Genomic DNA, 23,355 nt, shown 5'->3' with positions numbered 1-23,355 from the left:
ATGCATAAACAGGCAGTGCGTGCATAGTGTAACTGTGCACTATATAGTGATTGTCCTCCACTAGACTGTAGGCTGATTTCGTTTCGTTTCGTTTCCCATTTCGATTCCGGTTTTTATAACTATCCATTTTTGCTGTGTCAAACGTCAAACGATACCTAACGGGGGAACCCCAGGAGTGGGGAAATCCATATGAATTACCCTATAGCTACGACTGCATAATCGGGATCACCTCGCAACATAAAAGGAGCAAATCAAGTGGATTGAAATATTGTTAGTACTGACAACAGAACTATAGCTTTTAAAGAGTGACTATTTCGACCTATATAGTAGACTATATAGCTACTCTCCCACTAGATATACTGTACTGTACACGTCCCTGCACTGCACGATGGTAGCGCCTCGCTCTTTAGTTTGCAAACACTCCATTTTGTTTGGTGGCGGTGCTCTCTTGAAAAAATGTTTGGTGTACATCTTGGCAAACTGGTACATTTTTCTGACAGTCAAGGATTTATTTGGCGGTGTACGGAGTGCAAGCGGAGATAAACGAGGAGATAATACAATTGCAAGGCGCGCATGCTCTGAAGCCTATCCGAGTACAAATACTTCTACACTTCAATCTATGCTGACTAAAAGCTATGATGATTGCCATAGTGAATATCTGCCAAAGTCTCAACATGCCGGCCAGCAAAGTGCACTAAAAACCAAGACGATATCATCTATAAGATTAGTGGAGCTATGTGAGATTCTCATCTGTTGTAACTGTACTCCTGGACCAATACCACATGTAGTCTTTCATATTGTACCATTCGTTTGGAAGAAATACTCTTCGTGGAGTCCGTGCTATCAAGAATACTACAAGTGGGTGTCTTTTAATATTGTCCAATCCATTATCTTTGGAGGTGCTATTTTGAAAAAATGTTTGGTATACATCTTTGCAAGCTGGTACATTTTCCTGACAGTGAAGGATTTGTTTGGCAGTGTACAGAGTGCAAGCAGAGATAATACAAGGCGCATATACTCTGAAGCAAGTCCAAGTACAAATACTTCTACAGTTCAATCTATGCTGACTAAAGGCCATGATGATTGCCATAGTGGATATCTGCCAACCTCTCAACATGCACAGCAAAGTGCAATAAAAACCAAGATGATATCACCTATAAGATTAGTGGAGTTATTTGAGATTCTCCTCCTTTCTTGTGACTGTATTCCAATGCCACATGTAGTCTTTCATACTGTACCATTTGTTTGGAAGAAATACTCTCCGTGGAGTCTGTACCACAAGTCAGTGTCTATTAATATTGTCCAATCCATTATCTTTGGAGGTGCTTTTTTGAAAAAATGTTTGGTGTACATCTTTGCAAGCTGGTACATTTTCCTGACAGTGAAAGATTTGTTTGGTGGTGTGCATAGTGCAAGCGGAGATGATACAAGGCGCATATGCTCTGAAGCAAGTCTGGGTACAATTACTCTGACAGTTAAAGGCCATGATGATTACCATAGTGAATATCTGCCAAAGTCTCAGCCAAATCTAAATGCACAGCAAAGTGCAATAAAAACCAAGACAATATCATCTATAAGACTAGTGGAGCTATTTGGGATTCACCTCCTTTGTTGTGACTGTGCTCTAATAGTCTTTCATATTGTACCATTTGTTTGGAAGAAGTACTCTCCGTGGAGTCTGTGCTATCAAGAATACCGCAAGTGGGTGTCTATTAATATTGTGCAATCCATCATCTTAAGTGGTACTTTTTTGAAAGAAAGTGTGGTGTATATCTTGGCAAGCTGGTACATTTTCCTGACAGTAAAGGATTTGTTTGGCAGTGTATGGAGTGCAAGTGAAGATAGTACAAGGCATGTATATGTATGTTCTGAAGCAAGTCTGAATACAAATGCTTCAACAATTAAAGGGGTTCAATCTATGACTAAAGGTCATGATGATACCCATAGTGAATATCTGCCAAAGTCTCGACCATATCTAAATGCACAACAAAGTGCAATAAAAACCAAGGCAGTATCATCTATAAGACTAGTGGAGCTATTTGGGATTCACCTTCTTTGTTGTGACTGTACTCAAATACCACATGTACTCTTTCATATTGTACCATTTGTTTGGAACAAATGCTCTCCATGCTATCAAGAATTCAAATGGGTAACTATTAATGTTGTCCAATCCATTATCATTGTTGAAGCTTTCTTGAAAAGATCTTTGGTAGACATCTTGGAAAGCTGGTACACTTTTCTGACAGTAAAGGATTTGTTTAACGGTGTGTTCAGTAAAAGCAGAAATAATACAAGTTGTGTAAGCTCTGATGCAAGTACAACAATTATAGTAGTTTATAAATCTAGGAATAAAGGCCATGATGATTACTGTAGTGAAAATCTGCCAAAGCCTCAACCAAATCTAACCGGTGCAAGGCAAAGTACACTTAAAACCAAGAAAAAAATTGCTATAGTAGAGTTGGTTGAAATTCTCATCCTTAAAAGTGCTTGCTGTGGCTGTAATCCAGTACTGCATGTAGTCTGTCATGCTGTTAGTACTATAGTACCATATTTGTGGACGAAATACAAAATTGAATTACATATGTGCTTTACATTTTCATGGCAGACTCATTCCAAGTCAGTGACTGCAATAATTAAGCACAAGCCCACAGGACTACATAGTGAGCAAAATGGTGACTTGCATATCTGTAATCATCCTGAGGCAGTGAACCGTGGAGACAGACCTCTTAAAAAACAATCTTTACAGAGTAATCTGACAATGCAAATGCACGCTGAGCTATTTATCAGCTCAGATGATGGGAAGAGTTGTAATGAAAGCACCTTTGGATCAGCTACAAATTGTACAGCTGTAAATAGTTCTAATTATAGCCATAACACTTACAGATCTCAGATAGCAGTTGGTTTACAGCGCTCAAAGCTTACAGGAGTGGAGAGTGTGGCTGATAAGGCAACTGATAAAGTGCAACTTAGTAAACAACAAACAACACTGAATAATGAACCACATAGCTATAGAGAGCCACGTGTGCCACCCAATGACCATTACAAACACCATAGCAGAAAAGACTGTGAACCATCCATAAAGACATGGAAGAGGGAAGAGCATATGCATACACAAGAACATGTAGCCTCATCAGGATATAGCAAGCCAACTTATGCTGTGTTGGTAGGTAGGACTGTGATGGTGTATGATACAAGTCGGTTTGCATCATTGCCAAACTGCAGCAAGTTCATGGTAAAAGAAAGAATAAAAGACTCTTCTGGAGCCACTAAAGTTAAATTAGCTCTGAAGTCTTGTGAGGAGAAAAGGTATATTCACATGACATACTGTTGGAGCAGCAATTGTAAAATATTTGCTTTCAGTATATATTTTTTCTGTGTTAGCTAAATGGCAGCCATGCATTTGTTCTCAGCATCAAAATGTATATGCACATGTGGTTGACAGAAGCAATAGTAAAATAATAATACAAATGGGATAACCAGCAGGTCCAAGCCTTTCTTAGAATTCCTCCATGAGGTGACAGACCTCACAAATTTCTTAATGTAACATCTGTAATGAGCAAATATAGTTGTTGGCTAGTGTCTGGCAAGTATGCAGAGTTATCATCATAATGTTGAGATGGCTTTTTATTCTGTTCTATTTGTCTGCAGGTGTTTAAATGATTTGTCAATTGTTTCTTATTTCCCTATCCCATGAATAAGTATAGAAGTAATAATAGTTTGTGACCCTCTAGTGTATAGCTAACTAAATGATTTATTATCATCATTGATTTGAGTTGCATACTATGCAAAAAGCAGTTACACATCTTTGCGCAATTGAAACTTTAAACGATGGAGGTATAATATAACACAACAACTATTTTTACTTATCCCTGGGACTATACGATTACACACAACAATGACATCATGTATTATGTACTGTTAGTATGCTTCCCAGGGAATATACCAGACTACATTTATTACATAATACATGTAATCACCAGTGATATTATGTAGCTATAACTGATTGTCCAAGGGACCTTCCCATTACAAAACAAGCTTATGTAAAAGGCATAACACATGATAACATAGTTGTATGTAATGGTGTAGTCCCATTGATAAGTATGGTTAGCTATGGTTTTTAAAGCTTAGATCACATTACTTTATAAGGCTGTATGTGGTTATTGTTTGTATAGCACCTGTATGCCAACTGAAGAAGAAAGAGATGGAGTTGGCAGAAAATGTAAAGAAGAAGAAGATGGAACTGGTAAAAAGCAGCACTTTCGAGAAAATACTAAGATTCCGGGCTGCATTATATTCACTGTGAGTGATGCTATCACTGAGGTATTGCTTGTCATTTAATTAATTTTCAAACTTCATTAGTGTGATAGAAGATTTTGTGGAACTATGAAATATCCATTACCAACAGGAAGAGCCACTGACTCTAAGATAGGCAAGGGTGGCAATGGATTTGTCTTCACAATGTATCATGAGCGAAAGCAATATGCTGTCAAAAAGGTTAATATTATAATTGTATTGCTACAATAAAATCAGTAACTGGATTTGCAAAAAGGAGTCATTCACACAGAGTCTTTGCATTACTTCTTTTTTCCCAGTAACATGCAAATTTTTTTTTCTGTATTCTTTAACTGATGCTGTTGCTCACATCTGACAAAATTTCAAGTCAATAGCTCATTTCAGTCTAAAGTTTTGAAATGTCAAAGTTGGTAAATCAGTTTGATGCATCCAGTCACATATTCAATACATATGTGTGTATTAGTCATTCAATGTTATTTTATGCATTTTTATTATAGACTGTTTATCGTTCCAATGAAGTCAATGTCCACTCAGCACTGAACCATAAGAATATTTTACCTCTTTTGGCTGTACTGATGGGAGAGAGACATGAGCGTCACTCAGGAAAGTTCTACTGCTTTCATTTCATGCCAAAAATGGATTATGACTTGAGGCAAATTTTGTCAGCTAGAGAAGTTGGTTGCCTAAAACATTTCTACAATCATTGCTCAAAAGATATTGAAAAGTGGCAGACAGGCTTTAACAATGTAAAGTTTATACTTGCTGAGACTCTTGAAGCCCTTACACATCTTCATAATAATGGATATGTACATAGGGATGTGAAAGGTGGGTAAAGTCACAATATAGTAATGGTATAGTCATGGTAATTATGTAAGTAGCCAGCAACATTATGATCAAGATGCAGTGCCGATGTCAGCCACTCTACTGTAAATGTAGTTCAAAGTTTCAAGTCAAACTTGGAGACTTTGACTCTGCTGGTACTGTACCAGGACTTGGTATAAAAGAGCCTACTGACCAGATGATCAAGTTTGCCTCCATACTGCCACTAGGAACACCAGGATATCGGGCTCCTGAGGTGATGTTGTATTTGTAGTGTTGTAGTTGGTTGATATGTGTATTAACTACAGGTATCCATGCACATCACCCTATCAGGACCTTATGAAACACTGTACACGTTTGCAGTTGACATGTGGTCATTTGGATGTCTGTGTTTGAATATTTGTATTGGGAAGACTGCTGCTTTGAAACAAAGAGAAGAAGCTTCTCTACTTTTGTCTAAAACCCATCCATGTGGTAAAGAGCTTTGGGAAAAGACAACCAAGGTAAAATTTCTTGTGAGCCATAATAAGCATTTGTACCAACTCTTGCTAAGATTTTTTTTGCTATGAATACCTATCACTGCTTGCAAGAAGTATGTGCAAGTATATATTATAAAGTTCATGTTGTTTTTCACAGATCAAAGAACTAGAGAATGTAAAGCCATTTTCTAGTGAAAAAGAGTTTCTCAACCTTATCAAGAGCTGTCTCCAAGTCAGTGGAGATGCTCGACCAACTGCACCAGATGCTGTTAAGGTCTTTAAACAGCATTTACTGACTAACTGACCTAAAGCATGGTATCATGGAGAGAATAGGGCCATGCATTTGAAAATGATTAGCAGCATCTTATATCGTGTGTGACGATCTATGGCCTTGGTGTACTCACTGTCGGTTCTTGAAAATGCCACGTAAAATGGTACCACGAATGAAAATATATATGAAAGTCTTTTATAAATGCTAAGGACATAACTCATTGCACAAATGAAATATAAGCAAGTGATGTAATAAATAGGAACAAACAGATTAGTCAAGAATATTGGGAGATATAACTCAATTTCTGGTGGTAAAATGGCGAATCCAGCATATGGCATTTGAAGGGCTTAGAAAATCTGAAGTGCCACATATATATGTACGGTATGATACAACAAATGTACAGAAAAGTATGGAGCAAATTTAAAAGGCACAGAGGCATCCTTTCCACAGCACTTTCTGCTTTAACATAACTACAAAAGGAGTTCATGAACAATTATCATTATTATTAACACTTTACAGTAATCAGCACTGAAGGTCTGACAGCAACATGTGCTGCAACCTTAGAATTACCTAACCTAATTTCAAGGACTTAGACTTATTGACTTGACTTAGTGACTGACTTAATGACTGATAAGGTGTAACAGAAAAGGGGCCAAAGTAAAATTGAGATACTCTAATAAAGGCAGCAGTCAACAACTCAAATACTACAGAACAAAATCTTTATAATCAACATTGGTAGTAACCTAAAGAACCATACATCTCATTAGTCACACAGCAGTAATAATATTTCACTACCCTGGATCTGTCCCTGTGGCATTGACAATACCACTGTAGTGAAGTAGCTTATGCAATTTACGACAGTGCTGTTGCAGTGCCAATTAGGTAGCTGGCTTGCAGTTGCAGTTGCAGTCCCATCGGAAATTGCTGTAAATCGACACTGGTGATTGCAGATACATTCAAGTGACTACATGACAGGAACTTATGGCAATCTTATTGGTAACTGCAGCTATGTACATTGTATATGTAGTTGCAACAAAACCACATCTGTAAAATTAATATTGGCATAAAGCTTGTTAATACAGGGAGTCAGAATCTTGCAACTAAAACTCTGAAGAGTGCAGAAGAAGAAATCCCAGACCCAAAGGTGACTTAATCCCTAGCAACATTCATGCCCCAAAGGAATCATATACTTGATATCTTCTTTGCGTGCAACCATAATATAATGATGGTGATGATGATGATTGCAATTATAGCACAAGAATGAAAGGAAACAGAAATACAATGTGTCACTATAAAAGGCAGCCTGTCAACGTGGCCTATAGTTACTACCATGCATGCATGCAGTTGGTTTAATCAGCTGGATTTCTTTAGCAGGCGATCAGAATCTTGACATAGATCTTGACAAGATAACAAAATTAATCTTGATAATTCTTGAACAGTCAAGATGACAAATCCCAGACTAAGTAGAAGAGCTACTATAGCTAGTTAAAAGTAATTATAACAATGAAATTGATGTGTACTGTAAATACTGCAATGGATACCTATTTATTTGCATTACGGTTTTTCTATTTTTTATAACATTTTTCATTATTATTTATATTTGTAAATAGTAACAGTGCTGATCATTTGTTTTGTGAAAATAGTTAATTGTGTTGAACTTTTAGAGTTCTGATAATACAGGGAAAACACAGAGTACCATATGCCTAAATTATACCAGCAATTACACTGGCAATTATTGAATATACACATCATGCTTATGCTCAAAATCATGTTAATATCAGTGTATGATGTCTAGAAATATTGTATAGTATGTACACATAACAAGATTACATGTCTATGCTCTGCAGCTGCATGCTTCATATAGTCTTACTGCTCTCAACTGAATTTACACACTGCATTATGACACATAATATATTGTGGGGCATACACACATGGCAAGACAGGCGAGTAGTATATAATAAGACCTCTAACTGCTAGGCTATATCTGTATTATTTCTACATAATGGCGGGGGTGAGTTTGACTTTATAATTAGAAGCTGTGAATATGCAGATGACACTCATTGGATCTCATGTGATCTGACTGTATTGCATAAGTAGTCTGACTGTATTGCATAAGTAGTCTGCAATAAAGTAAGAATAACTATCACTTATGCAGCAAGGTGGCTAAGGATGAGAAACATTTGGCAGCGCTAGCTGTGGACAGAGATGATTTATTCTTTTTAGTGGTAGAATGCTTTAAAGTCTGCACCCCTTTTTTCTTTGAAGACTTATGTATGCAATATAATATTTAAGTACCACTTCTCTCCAAACTTTGCAAAAAGGACCTGTTTCTAGGGACCCGCCGATTATGCTGGCATAATTTTGAGCATAATAGGTACCTAAAAGCATTGAGCATAATGCCAGCATAATAGGTTAAATATTTATACGATAGTATAAATTCTTGCTTGAAAAATGACAATTGCAAAATAAGATCGATATACTCTAATAGAGCAGTCAGTAACTCTAATAGAACAATCATCAAACTGACTGTTCTATTAGAGTATATCGATCTTTTCTCTTACATGCAGCAAGAATTAATTATTTGTGTTCCAGCCACTCATTTTTTTCTTTCTATACAGTGTTAAACTAGTAGCAAAGCATATGAACTAAGGCATGAACATTGAGCATAATCGAGCATAATAGGTTAATATTGAGCATTAATTTAAGCATAATAGGTGAATTTTTGAGCAGTGCAGCATAGCATAATAGGTAAAATTATGAGCATAATCGGCGGGTCCCTACCTGTTTCAGAATTTTTCCTCTATGGATGAACATTGCAAGTGTGATCCTGAGGCATACACAGTGGATTACCGTTCTTTATCTCCACTCTTACTTTGTATTTCCCTGTATTACCAGTATTATATGTATGTATAATTGTTTGTGTTATTCAGGGGGCCTGTTATCTTTAGGCCACTCCTAGAAAATTCATTGTTTCCCATTTCCCGCCCGCATGCAGATTCTCTTCCTGCATGGTCATTCATTATTGCTGTCAATATTCATTATTTATTCTGTGACTGCATAGGCAGCATAACAGTAGCTAGTTTAGCATTTAGAAAGCCCTTTTAGCTAGCTTTTCACTGTTAAAGTTCTTAGTTTAAATATTTCTACTGTATTCTTACCTGTAAGTTAGTTATGAATTTCAAAAAGTAGTGGAAATATCTATAATGAATAATGGATAATGAACTGCCCACCCACATGTATTTTTAAGGTCAATGAAATGGGAAACAAGGAATTTTTTTGGAGTAGCATTAGTGAAAGTGACTCGACATTAATCACTCTTAAATTGTCCAGCCCTACACTGGCCTACAGTATTATATTAAATCCAGACTGCATATAGAGTTGCAATGCATGCCTTCCATTACAGTAGCATCCCTGTTTAAAACAGTTCCATAAAACTTGCATTGCATTTCAGATTTTGAATCAGACACCTCAGATATACTGCTTCCTGCATGCATAGGCTCCCCACACTGTATGAATGGTGCATGCATATATCATCAGGCTGCGTGTATTAACAATGCAGTATGTTATGGTTGTAAAGCTCAGCATATTTACAAGCTATAAGCTACACAATATGTATGAAACTGCAGATGAGACACTTGCTGTAGTGATTGCTTCTGAACACATTGATGCTGTCCTATGGAAATGTGGATCTGAAGATTTGTGGACAGTAATAGTCCATCTGCTTTTGGAGGTGAGACATGCAGAATTGGCTTATTCCTGTTACAGGGTGTAGTCCAACCCTGGAGGACTAGCTAAAAGAGACCTCAATTTTTCTGGGTTGTTGGTATCTGTGAAGCAGTTGACCGCTGTTAACAGTCAAAGTAGTCAATACTATTGAACATTCGTGTGCATTCCAGTGCCAATATCCATGTAAAGCACCACAATGATGATATTGTTGATATTGAGCCTTGAGCTCAAGATCCAGCTGAGTCAGACTGAACATAGAGAAGCTGCCATGTGCATGTGATGTATATGTACATACAGTATATCTACAACTGCAGGTGTAGGTGACCTCCCCTTTTCACTACTTTTTATGCAGGCTATGTACAGCCCCTGATCAAACTTAAAATTCCTTCTACTTGTAAACATAATATTTTGTCACACTTACAGTACAGTCTGCCAGAAGAAGTTTAGGAACAACTATACACATATAAACAGTAAATAACATAAAGATGTTGAAGCATTACAATAATATTATGATGGTAGCTATTATTGCTTTCTTAAAACTTCTGGTTGGAAAATGGACATGGATTGGATATCACCCATTGCTTTCTTTTTATGCTCAAAATAGATTATGGATTATGCCAAATATTATTTACTAAGGAGTTTGCAATTGGTTGTGTAAATCATCTCTATGTACACTCATCTGTATGTTCACTGTTCAGAAAACCTTATATGTTGCTATGAGATCTATTAAGTATATTATACATTTGTCAAAATCTGTGTGCATAGTGACATGTATGTAGCCTCCAAAATTATAATCAAAATGCAGAGTCCATTAAACCAGCTGTTATACTGCAATTTTAGCTCCAAATCTGACGTCAAACTTGGGAGACCTTGATTGGGTGGGTACAAAAGAGCCTATTGACCAGATGGTTAAGTTTTCCTTCTAGGAACACCAGGATATCTGGCTCTAGTCACTGTAATTGCAGTAAAATAACAAGAGCCTCTTTGTTTGTGTAGAAATTTATGAAGTCTGCAGAAAGGCACTGTTTGCCATTTTTGACATTAGAGAGTACATATAATTGTACAGTATTAAGCATAACCACAATTACAGCACCATTTTGCATTGATTTGCATTACCATAATATACATTGTATTCTAAATTGTTGTAACTGTCTTTGATGTTGTGCCACCATCATTTAGAAGAAAATCGGCTTTGTGATAAACCAAATGAAGTGAATGAACACTGCATTCATTTAATAGCCATTAGCAACTACATCATTGTGTGCAGATCATCATTTTGTACAGATCATTATTGCATTAGAGCATCCAAGGATGCTGGAAGTGGATACATCTGTATGTGCATTTTATCCAATCGTTTAGCAAGTACATGCAATGATGTATTATTACAAGTTTGAATGCTATGAAATTCTATATGCAAAGTAAAGTGTGAAAGTCAGAAATTCTTTTTTGTTTGAGACCTTATCCAAAAATGTGTTCTGTGACAGCACCGATCGAATGTTTCATTCATTCTTACAGTTCATTGTTTATTAACATGTCAACAATCATTTGCTTTTATATCAACCATAATTATGTCACAATCATAAGCAACATAGCTGAGAAGCAGCATGCAAGACAGAAAAATGTATGCAAGAACTCCCTGTATTTACAGGCCTAGCCTTCTCACAGGTCCCTAGTTGGATAGCACTTAATATGTAAGAAAAGAAGTGTGTGCAGGAACCTGTAACTTTATCAGGAGCATATACCAAAAACATAAGCCTATGCATATTATTTGCTGTGCTGGTAGTTAGAACTGTAATGGTGTATAACAATCATGGTAAATTCCCTTTGAAGCCTATAACAAAGTACATGATGTAGCATGTAATGGGTATAATCCCAGGGAAATATTGGTTGGTTATGTAACTATATGTGGTTAATTAAAGTTTGTATAGCATCTGCATGCCAACTGAAGAGCTAAGATATGAAGTTTACAGAAAATCTAAAAAAAAAAAGAAAGGATGAATCTGGCAAAAACAGCATGTTCAATGCCAAGCACATTTATCAGATGAATGGACAAGACATCGTGATGAGTAGAATATAGGTAGACAACCTGTTGATTTTTGTTTTAAGTTAATCATACCCTGTATTGCTCTTTTATTATCTCCAAGGAAACCTTAACAAAATTGCTACTGATCTGACCCCAAATTGAGAATTATATAGAAATGTTATATTATTTATATGGGTGAATGTACCTGGAATGCCACAAAGCTGGTTTCATCTATAAAACATCTTACCCACTAGCAAAGATTAGAAGTCATCAATTTACTACCACTGGCATCTGCAATTATGATCTAGGCATAAATGAATTCTTCTCTTTTCAAACTTGCATTGTCATCTTCTTAGAATTCTACCCTAGAAATATGCAAGTGAAGACCATGTACTCTTCTGAGCTACGTGAACAGCTGGACTCTTCTCTGTAGCATGCTAAGTATGTAGCTACTGGTAGGGATGCATCAAACTTACCACACTGCATGTAGCTGCCTTTGAAACACACATGGTTTTGCTCTTTACAAATCAAGCTAGGATGCCTTGGCTTTACAGTACAGATGCTCCCCTGTTTGCCTGTTTGTACACCTGTTCCTTGGTTCGTCCATCACAGTGGAGTACATTTAGTTCTGAGGATTGCCATTACTTTGACATCATGAAATTAGGGACCGGACCTCACTGCTAATCTTTTTCACTGAGTTGTGCAGGTGTGTACTGAACCTGATCATGAATTGCAGCCAGTTGACAGTCCTGATGAGTTCCCTCTTGCTACTTCTAATGCTCATGCAGCAGGGGGCACACTTGGATATTGCTGAGTGGGTTTTGGAGCAATAGATCAGAGGTACTTTATGGATATTTATGTCTTACTCCTTCCAACAGCTTCACCTCTTTAAATAAGAACATCTTAATGTTGTGCTATGGCAAGCATGTTTGTGAGGTAGAGCATGCCTTTTATTATACCCATTGTTTTGTCTGCCACTGAGGGCGCTGTGCAATGTGTAATGCATACACTTCAAAAGCACATGACATAGAAAGAAGGCATGGCACTAATTTTTCAATCTAAAAATCATACATTAGCTACTAGTCCACCATTTCTGTGGGGCAAAAGTATTGTATAAGCCTTGAGCAGCAATGACTTTCAGCAAGGTTTCATTGCATTCTAACCATGGGGCGAAGTACATATGAACATATCAGACAATTCAATGTATTTTAATGTCATTCCGGCAGCTACAGTATGAAAATGTACTGTTTGTTCAATTAGAATTTTAAAAATAAAACTGATTCTACAAAAACCTGTTAATTTTAGCAACTTTTATATGCTCAGCTGTATAGCACGTATATCATATAGGGGGTGGGTAGGTGGGTGGGAGGGTGCGGAGGGGAGGGGTGGGTAGGTGGGTGGGAGGGTGCGGAGGGGAGGGGTGGTGGGCCGCCCACGCGCAAGAAGTGGTTGACAGTGAAAAAACAGTCTATAAGTATCATACAACTGTTTAAATATATACGTTCTTTGACATTGTATGTATATGCATTAGTTTGCAAGTGATAGTTATAAACGGCGAAAAGAATGTAATGAATTGCCCGCCCACGCCCAATTTGCGCCTTCGTTAAAATGGCCTTGCTCAAAGACGATTAAATGTCCATGACGTAGTTTTCTGTATAAATACTTTGGTTTGTTTATCATGCTGTAATATTGTGCTGCTGTGTTATGCTATAATACTATTAATGCTTATATTATTTAATGATGTTTGTTTCTATTACTTTAGTGCACGGTGGGAGGTGGAAGCGTCCATGATGATGATTGGGCTATGTGCAAATAAGGTGAGTGTATGCTTTGTAAAAAGAAGCCCACGTAGCTGTGTAGGGCTCATCTTCTGTACAGATCAGCTTCTGTATAGTCTTTCATTATTTTATTTTTCCCGAGGGGTAGCTAACGCCCACGCAAAACACAGAAATGGTGTACCAGAGGGGTTGCCAATGCCCACACAAAGCACCCAACTGGCGTGTACGAGACTCCCAATCTTTATGTATTTTTAAAAGCATTTAGAGATATTGCTAACTAGTAACTATCTGTACAGTTGTTGATCTACATCTTGTTCTAGTTATTCATGATCGATCATTGTCTACTTTGTTAAACTCACTTTCTCCATTACTTTTACATGATTTTGGATTTAGGATTTGGTTTCTAATATATTTGTGTATTTCTGATTGGATTTCTCACATAGCATACAAGAGTCCCGATGCATTGGCTACCCCTCCCTTTTTACCAAAAGCCAGTTCATCTCTAGTTGACAAAGATAGTGTGACCATCTAATTATGATATTACAAACTAAATTAAATTCTTGATCACAGATACACATTTCCCTAGTTGCTATATGTGGCACACCACAAAATTAACCAATGTAAACAACCATTACCATACCTTGTAGTGTTTTATTTTTATGTGAATATGTAGTGAATGTGTGTGTGTGTGTGTGTGTGTGTGTGTGTGTGTGTGTGTGTGTGTGTGTGTGTGTGTGTGTGTGTGTGTGTGTGTGTGTGTGTGTGTGTGTGTGTGTGTGTGTGTGTGTGTGTGTGTGTGTGTGTGTGTGTGTGTGTGTGTGTGTGTGTGTGTGTGTGTGTGTGTGTGTGTGTGTGTGTGTGTGTGTGTGTGTGTGTGTGTGTGTGTGTGTGTGTGTGTGTGTGTGTGTGTGTGTGTGTGTGTGTGTGTGTGTGTGTGTGTGTGTGTGTGTGTGTGTGTGTGTGTGTGTGTGTGTGTGTGTGTGTGTGTGTGTGTGTGTGTGTGTGTGTGTGTGTGTGTGTGTGTGTGTGTGTGTGTGTGTGTGTGTGTGTGTGTGTGTGTGTGTGTGTGTGTGTGTGTGTGTGTGTGTGTGTGTGTGTGTGTGTGTGTGTGTGTGTGTGTGTGTGTGTGTGTGTGTGTGTGTGTGTGTGTGTGTGTGTGTGTGTGTGTGTGTGTGTGTGTGTGTGTGTGTGTGTGTGTGTGTGTGTGTGTGTGTGTGTGTGTGTGTGTGTGTGTGTGTGTGTGTGTGTGTGTGTGTGTGTGTGTGTGTGTGTGTGTGTGTGTGTGTGTGTGTGTGTGTGTGTGTGTGTGTGTGTGTGTGTGTGTGTGTGTGTGTGTGTGTGTGTGTGTGTGTGTGTGTGTGTGTGTGTGTGTGTGTGTGTGTGTGTGTGTGTGTGTGTGTGTGTGTGTGTGTGTGTGTGTGTGTGTGTGTGTGTGTGTGTGTGTGTGTGTGTGTGTGTGTGTGTGTGTGTGTGTGTGTGTGTGTGTGTGTGTGTGTGTGTGTGTGTGTGTGTGTGTGTGTGTGTGTGTGTGTGTGTGTGTGTGTGTGTGTGTGTGTGTGTGTGTGTGTGTGTGTGTGTGTGTGTGTGTGTGTGTGTGTGTGTGTGTGTGTGTGTGTGTGTGTGTGTGTGTGTGTGTGTGTGTGTGTGTGTGTGTGTGTGTGTGTGTGTGTGTGTGTGTGTGTGTGTGTGTGTGTGTGTGTGTGTGTGTGTGTGTGTGTGTGTGTGTGTGTGTGTGTGTGTGTGTGTGTGTGTGTGTGTGTGTGTGTGTGTGTGTGTGTGTGTGTGTGTGTGTGTGTGTGTGTGTGTGTGTGTGTGTGTGTGTGTGTGTGTGTGTGTGTGTGTGTGTGTGTGTGTGTGTGTGTGTGTGTGTGTGTGTGTGTGTGTGTGTGTGTGTGTGTGTGTGTGTGTGTGTGTGTGTGTGTGTGTGTGTGTGTGTGTGTGTGTGTGTGTGTGTGTGTGTGTGTGTGTGTGTGTGTGTGTGTGTGTGTGTGTGTGTGTGTGTGTGTGTGTGTGTGTGTGTGTGTGTGATAAAGATTTTTTTAAATTCACCAATTTAAATGTGACTGTTTTTTTCCACAGGTTTATACGTTGGAGAACTGCAAACAAATAACTTGAAATTTTTATAATGACCATTATTCAAAATATTTATTTGATTACATGTACAAAATATAAAGATGTATCACGTGATCAAAAAAAGTTATTAGCATGATGTACAAGGACTTATTGACCATTGAAAAGTTGATGAATTAAACATTCAAGAACGGAATACTTCTCCATTGCAACTCGCCCACGCAATATAGCGCGCGCGTCATTAATAATCAGTGCTCAGCCAGGGTATGCGACTATTGGATTGAGATGGTGATTTTTATAAAATTATTTGTACCGTGTAAAACGTTCGTCACGAACGGTATAGCTAGCTGAAGTATTCAAGAAAGGATAGATCTAGCCTGGGATAACCTGGAATCGTTAAAAAGTTCGCGCCTGGATTGTTGGGGTGAGCAAATATTTTCATTGCCAATGGTTCTATGACGGTGTAATGTTAAATCCCCTACTTTGTACCATGAAGAAGGCCGTATTAAGCTGTTACATTTTACGTGAAAGTAGATGTCATGCTGGCCATTCCTGCTAGAACCTGGAAAGGGATTAAAAGTTATCTGACGCTCCATAACAGAGCCTTGAAAACCTGCTTCCAGTGTAGACGCGTGTATCTTGCCAATAAAATTTTTTTTATTAAAAGTCGCTTAATTGTTGGATATGAAGTACTGAATTATAAAGTACAAGTACTTTGACATTTGTTGAATAACAAGTACAAGTACATTACATTGTTTTAAGAGAAATACTTAAGTAAAGTACAAGTACTTTTGAAAGTATTTAAGTACAAGTACAGATTATGCTTACAGTGTTCATGATTGCATTTATGTAGTTTTGGTTGCACCTAATAAAATTGTGAAAATCTGCCATCTGTAAGGTGAAATCTTTCAGGAGTAAATACCTTTTCTGCATTGCTTTAGGATCTCTCAACATGCAGGCACAGAGGAAGATGGTACTCCTAGGATGTTTTTTGCCAACCTTGAAAGCAGAGGATATTTCCTTTGGTTATCTTATTTGCTGGACTTTGGGCCATTGTTACTGCGTCAGCTTCAATGTATTCATCCACCTGCATAGTGAGTGTACTTCGTTGTTTTTGACTTTCTGTTCAGGACATAATCTTTCTTCTTAGCTGCTATAGCTGCCTGCTTCTTATAATGATCAACTAAATCTTTCAGGCCAAAAGCAGTACAACTGTTTCTAAGATCAACAGAGAAATGAATCAGAAGATGGGAAACCTTTTACATCCTGTTTTTAGAGCAAATGCAGCAATTGTGACTTCAACCAAAAGCTGACCAAGTCAATCCAGGAATTATTATCTTTGAGCCAATATATATATATACAACTTATTTCACTTATACATATATATATGTAAAAGGACTTCATTGTGCTTCATGTACTTCAAAGTACTTTGAAGTACTTTAAGTACCTTAAGTACATTGCTTAGAACTTAAGTATACGTACAAGAACATTACATTTGTACAAAAAGTATCTAAGTATAAGTACAAGTACTCAAGAAAGTGTACTTAAGTGTCCTTAAGTACAAGTACCAAGTACTTCGCCCCATGCCTGCAGTGATTCCAACTACTTCATCTGTTCACTTGTACTTATCAAAAGTGTTATGTGGAGAAATAAAAGGAGTTTCATTTGGAGAATCTCTGCTGCAGGTTCATCCAGGATGCAGGGATCTTTCCGCCATCCAAATACTATATCTATGCAAAGCATAAAACTTTAGCGCTTGGCGCGCTGCGCGCGCCAAGCGCTAAAGTTTTATGCTTTGCATAGATATAGTACTTGGAAGTTGGAATTAATGAATTCCAATTTGCAAAGTTTATATTTTTAAGTGCTTCCAGCTTTTAATGCGATGGTTACGGTGGTTGCTGTGGCTTATAGGCGATAATTGAAGCCATTGTATACAGACATTACTGTAAGATTTACTCTCTACGATATGGTTTCCTTGTGGCTATTGCTTTAAGGAAGCATGCTAAATGTATTATCTACATTATATATCTATATTATACAGGTAGCCCTTGCTAAAGATCGAACTACCCTAATAGAACAGTCGGTATATTCGTAAATGACCAGTCACTGAGTTTAATGATTTAACTATAACTTGCATGATCTAATTGCAGAAGTGGTCACTAAATGAGGTCTCAGTGTACTGTATAGTAGTGACTCCCTAAAGTAACACCCCACCACCCCCCTTCCAAATGGACATCCCCTTAAAACTACACCATAGAAGCATCTTACAAAATTTTTATCTACAAGCCTCTATATGATCACAACAAGGCTAGAATTTAAACAACACAGTATATGGTCACCGTATTCTGCCTGTGGGATATACCTTCCAGCCCTGCATATATATATATTTATAATGCTGAATATTTAGCTTCGGTAACAAAGCCTTACTGTGTTCAATATTAAGATTGCCACTACATTATGTATGCACACGCAGTATGCCTCAGAACTTGTGAATCTTGTATCAACCAGCTAGGAGCAAGATGACCACATCTTTTGATAATCAATTAATGCTTACGCAGCACAATCACAAGTTGACCTCATCTCCTTGGCATTGGTGACTGGTAAGAATAAAGAGACACAGAGAAACCCCACTCCATGTAATGATGTACAGATCAGTTGTGTAAGGTCCACTTGAAATACACTGACAATCAGTCACCCTATTTACCCAATTGCAACAGTCAAGCATGCATAGTATCCTAATAGAACACTCACCATATAGCTATATAAAGAAAGTTTAAAAAGTTCTGTATAAGTATGGGTCACGGCTACTTTTGAGATGATGAGATATGGATTCGAAGCCTGTTAGGCCTACTAAATTCTAATAAAGATGCAAAGATTAAATGCATTTCTATAATTATTCTTTTTTTATAACCTAATCCCCTGAGTAGTGGGTCCCAAGTGCACAGTGTTCTATTGTTATTTTTATAATACCAATCGTCCATTGTTTTCCCAGTTATTTTCGGTCTAAAAGTAGTTCAGTGTCCCAAGTACAGTTTAGGTTACGTTATGTAGCTAAGGATGTAGAATATTTTGCAGTCAGACCTTCAGTGCTGGCCAATGTAAAGTATACTAACAAACAAATTTTGTTTTCTGGAGGGAGTACACAGAAGGTAGAGCCTGTACGAAGTATTTACCCATAGCCCAGGCGCCTAAGTGAAAATCTTAGAGCTAAATCACTTTAAGTGAAAAGGGACAAATATCTCAGAAGGGGTGTAAAAAAACCAACCAAATCTCCACACCATGCACCCAGAGAATTAATTTGTCTGAAGTACTCTGTATCTTCTGCAATTAGATGCAATTGTAAGGTAATGACAGATGGTAAATCATTACCGTCCATTATATGCTTCCATATATTTTTTGTAGTACACCAGAATTAAAGGCAGACGCGTATAGTCCATAGAAACACACTGAGGTGTGTTGTTTAAGTATGAATGGAACCATGCATGCAGTTTGATAAGAAGCATTGATTCCTAAATAGTTCTAACAACAGGTGATAATTTAGAATGCCATTTAATGTTTACAAGAATGTAGATATCAGCACTTTTATGTAATTTTTTTCCGGCCCACCATGTATATACAAACCGTGTTAAACTTTACAAGCTCCATGTAATAGTATGCACAATGTAACCAAACTACACTCAACATTTGCAATACTAGTTGTAGGAACTCTGTAATTAGAACATGAACAATGAAAATCATAGATGCACACACATTTGTAAACGTATTCATATTGTATGTACTTTCACATGATTCATTGATATGCTCTGTGTCGTTCTTACATGATGCTGCAAGCAGGGTAATGTCGTTCATACACTTGTAATCACAGAACTTAATAAAATGACATTGTTGTGATATTGGACCAGCAATCGTCTTTGAATTATGCATGTACACCTTGCAGTTGGATGTTGGCAGTTCATGATTCCCTCCTTAAAACCCCATATATGGCGGACGTCAAATTTATTAAATCACATGTACAGGGGGTCAATATTTATCTAAAGTTTTTAAAGGTGTGAATAACGTCAATATCACTATTGTATTGTACATATGTATGTATTAATCACACAGCCCTGCATAACCATATTCATGTCATTATAAAGCACACGTACAGTTTCAATTAAGATCACTCCTGCAGGCATTACTATTAAGGCTGTGGGTTGTCACCATCACAATTATAGTATTTCACTATACGTTATGTTCACTATACGTTATGTTCACTATACGTTATATACATACGTTAGTTTGGTACTCCACATATACGTATACTCCATTAAGGTAAATACAGGTATATACTCTCTAATACAACATTCTTACAGATGATGCCACTTTTAATACAATTATCACTAGATGTTAATTTCTGTGACATTCGTTCGGTAACAATCAGTATGTGCATGTGTGTGTGTGTGTGTGTGTGAGTGTGTCTTAATACGTCCTTGTGGTCGCAGTTTGTGGAGGAAGAGTAGACATCGCAACTTTTGTGGAGCTACCAATTTGTCACTGCTTCAGGAGGAATCATAGAACTCTGCTATAGCAGTGCACTGTACAGCGGACAGCTACCAAGTACCAAGTGTCTTAATACGAGTACCAAGTGTCTTTTTTTATAACCTAATCCCCTGAGTAGTGGGCCCCAAGTGCACAGTGTTCTATTGTTATTTTTATAATACCAATCGTCCATTGTTTTCCCAGTTATTTTCGGTCTAAAAGTAGTTCAGTGTCCCAAGTACAGTTTAGGTTACGTTATGTAGCTAAGGATGTAGAATATTTTGCAGTCAGACCTTCAGTGCTGGCCAATGTAAAGTATACTAACAAACAAATTTTGTTTTCTGGAGGGAGTACACAGAAGGTAGAGCCTGTACGAAGTATTTACCCATAGCCCAGGCGCCTAAGTGAAAATCTTAGAGCTAAATCACTTTAAGTGAAAAGGGACAAATATCTCAGAAGGGGTGTAAAAAGACCAACCAAATCTCCACACCATGCACCCAGAGAATTAATTTGTCTGAAGTACTCTGTATCTTCTGCAATTAGATGCAATTGTAAGGTAATGACAGATGGTAAATCATTACCGTCCATTATATGCTTCCATATATATAGTACACCAGAATTAAAGGCAGACGCGTATAGTCCATAGAAACACACTGGGGTGTGTTGTTTAAGTATGAATGGAACCATGCATGCAGTTTGATAAGAAGCATTGATTCCTAAATAGTTCTAACAACAGGTGATAATTTAGAATGCCATTTAATGTTTACAAGAATGTAGATATCAGCACTTTTATGTAATTTTTTTTCCGGCCCACCATGTATATACAAACCGTGTTAAACTTTACAAGCTCCATGTAATAGTATGCACAATGTAACCAAACTACACTCAACATTTGCAATACTAGTTGTAGGAACTCTGTAATTAGAACATGAACAATGAAAATCATAGATGCACACACATTTGTAAACGTATTCATATTGTATGTACTTTCACATGATTCATTGATATGCTCTGTGTCGTTCTTACATGATGCTGCAAGCAGGGTAATGTCGTTCATACACTTGTAATCACAGAACTTAATAAAATGACATTGTTGTGATATTGGACCAGCAATCGTCTTTGAATTATGCATGTACACCTTGCAGTTGGATGTTGGCAGTTCATGATTCCCTCTTTAAAACCCCATATATGGCGGACGTCAAATTTATTAAATCACATGTACAGGGGGTCAATATTTATCTAAAGTTTTTAAAGGTGTGAATAACGTCAATATCACTATTGTATTGTACATATGTATGTATTAATCACACAGCCCTGCATAACCATATTCATGTCATTATAAAGCACACGTACAGTTTCAATTAAGATCACTCCTGCAGGCATTACTATTAAGGCTGTGGGTTGTCACCATCACAATTATAGTATTTCACTATACGTTATGTTCACTATACGTTATGTTCACTATACGTTATATACATACGTTAGTTTGGTACTCCACATATACGTATACTCCATTAAGGTAAATACAGGTATATACTCTCTAATACAACATTCTTACAGATGATGCCACTTTTAATACAATTATCACTAGATGTTAATGTCTGTGACATTCGTTCGGTAACAATCAGTATGTGCATGTGTGTGTGTGTGTGTGTGAGTGTGTCTTAATACGTCCTTGTGGTCGCAGTTTGTGGAGGAAGAGTAGACATCGCAACTTTTGTGGAGCTACCAATTTGTCACTGCTTCAGGAGGAATCATAGAACTCTGCTATAGCAGTGCACTGTACAGCGGGCAGCTACCAAGTACCAAGTGTCTTAATACGTCCTTGTAACTGCAGACTGCATGCAGTGAGGAATTGCATGGAGGCTTTTGATCAGATTATGAATCACATCACTCGTGTCACCCTAGCTGAATTAATTCCCACACTTTACTGGCAAATCCATTAGCTGCATGTGTTATTGAGTGTATCATCATTACCCTCTGCATTCCACTTTATGTATGTTATGTTGGTGTGGTTTGTGGTCAAGCTGTTAAAACCCCAAACTTTCCAAAAAAAAATTAATTATATGCCTGTGTATACTGTTCTTTAAAATCCATGTATAGTCATGGCATGCTGCTTTAACATACTACTGTACGTTAATGTTGGACAAGTTTTGCATACCCCATTAGCAACAATATTCCCTATAGTGTATAGGCAATATTATGCGTAAATACATATTCTCACATTCACGAAGGTAGTTTTCACTTTAGCTCTTCTAGATCTAAACTAGAGTTTGATATCCAAGGATTTGTCATTTCAAATCACTAGCTATAGCCTCCCCCTTAATAGTGAAGATAAACACATTACATAACAGAGTGACAGACATGCACAGATGGATGGTCTGATGTTCATGTAATAAAAAAAGGGGGGCACACACTATAACAAAATATCCCATATATATGTGCCTATACCTTTATTTAATATGCCCCCAACCACTCCAATAAAATCATTCCAATACAATATTTATTTTGTCGCGTTCTACACTGTATATACAATTTGTTATTTTGTCAATGTTGGTGAGTTCACAGCAGGGGTTATGCTTTAGCAGTTAGCTATCAACCGTCAATCAATTCACAACACATTTAAATGTAACTGTGACAATAGCTCATCTCATATTGCTTAAAATCAGTACACACCCTCCACCCACTCCCACAACAGACTTTAGAGTACACCAGCACTGTCTGGTCACCAGACTATCTAAATAATATCCAGAGAAGATCAGCTAGGTTTACTGTTAACTGCTACTAGATATACGAGTGTGTTACAAGCATCTTACAACAGCTAGATTGCATTTGGCCCATTTTATATTGAAGAAGAGATAAGATGAAACTGATAATGTTGTACAGAATCATCCATATACTTGCATATAGTCAGCACAATTTACCATTAAACCATAATAACATCTCTCGACGCCATTCATGCAGATTCATTTAGCCAGCTACCAGGCTATAGACTGATACAAATATTAATATTGATTCTCTCTTTCAACCATTCTTACGTGGAATAGCCAGTTACCAAATCAAGCGGCAATACTGTATCATAAACATCCCTCCCATTTATAAGAACAGTTTAAGCGATAATTAAATTAAATTTGTACTTTTATGCTCAATTCTAAGTCTTGTACAGTAACTTCTCATTATATAAATGAAATTATACACCATAATGTTGTATAGTTGGGAACCCAGAAGTAATAGGATTTATTGTGGAAACTTTGTTATGCTCTTCACCAACATTATTTTGAGGTTTAATCCCTACAACAGAATATTGGTATATCACTTCAAGTGTTTTTTTTATGCAAAAAAAAACTGATAACTAGCCTACTATACAGAGATGGAACC

At 37.4% G+C, this 23,355-nt stretch overlaps 2 protein-coding genes across 2 annotated transcripts in view; both read left to right on the top strand.

The window, feature by feature from the left end:
• The window catches only part of LOC136249080 (serine/threonine-protein kinase pakF-like), a 172,637-nt gene that overhangs the window by 103,713 nt on the left and 45,569 nt on the right, over positions 1 to 23,355 (top strand). The gene's annotated exons all lie outside the window — the stretch shown is intronic.
• On the top strand, positions 284 to 7,519 carry LOC136249073 (uncharacterized). The gene is made up of 7 exons (XM_066040977.1): positions 284 to 3,306; positions 4,173 to 4,299; positions 4,360 to 4,494; positions 4,791 to 5,118; positions 5,172 to 5,368; positions 5,421 to 5,615; positions 5,749 to 7,519. Exons 1-7 carry the CDS (start codon positions 389 to 391, stop codon positions 5,893 to 5,895), a joined length of 4,047 nt encoding a protein of 1,348 aa, XP_065897049.1. The 5' UTR covers positions 284 to 388; the 3' UTR covers positions 5,896 to 7,519.

The sequence above is a fragment of the Dysidea avara genome, chromosome 3 (assembly GCF_963678975.1).
Source record: "Dysidea avara chromosome 3, odDysAvar1.4, whole genome shotgun sequence".
NCBI classification, from domain to species: domain Eukaryota; kingdom Metazoa; phylum Porifera; class Demospongiae; order Dictyoceratida; family Dysideidae; genus Dysidea; species Dysidea avara.
The sequence above is the reverse complement of the archived record's forward strand: the minus strand, read 5'-3'. Positions and strand labels throughout refer to the sequence as shown.

Bases quoted from the DNA above. Each gene is read 5' to 3' on its own strand.
- LOC136249073 (XM_066040977.1), top strand. From the start codon at position 389: ATGGTAGCGCCTCGCTCTTTAGTTTGCAAACACTCCATTTTGTTTGGT. The intron at 5,369-5,420 runs GTGATGTTGTAT...TATTAACTACAG, and splicing joins CAGGATATCGGGCTCCTGAG to GTATCCATGCACATCACCCT. The intron at 5,616-5,748 runs GTAAAATTTCTT...TGTTTTTCACAG, and splicing joins TTTGGGAAAAGACAACCAAG to ATCAAAGAACTAGAGAATGT.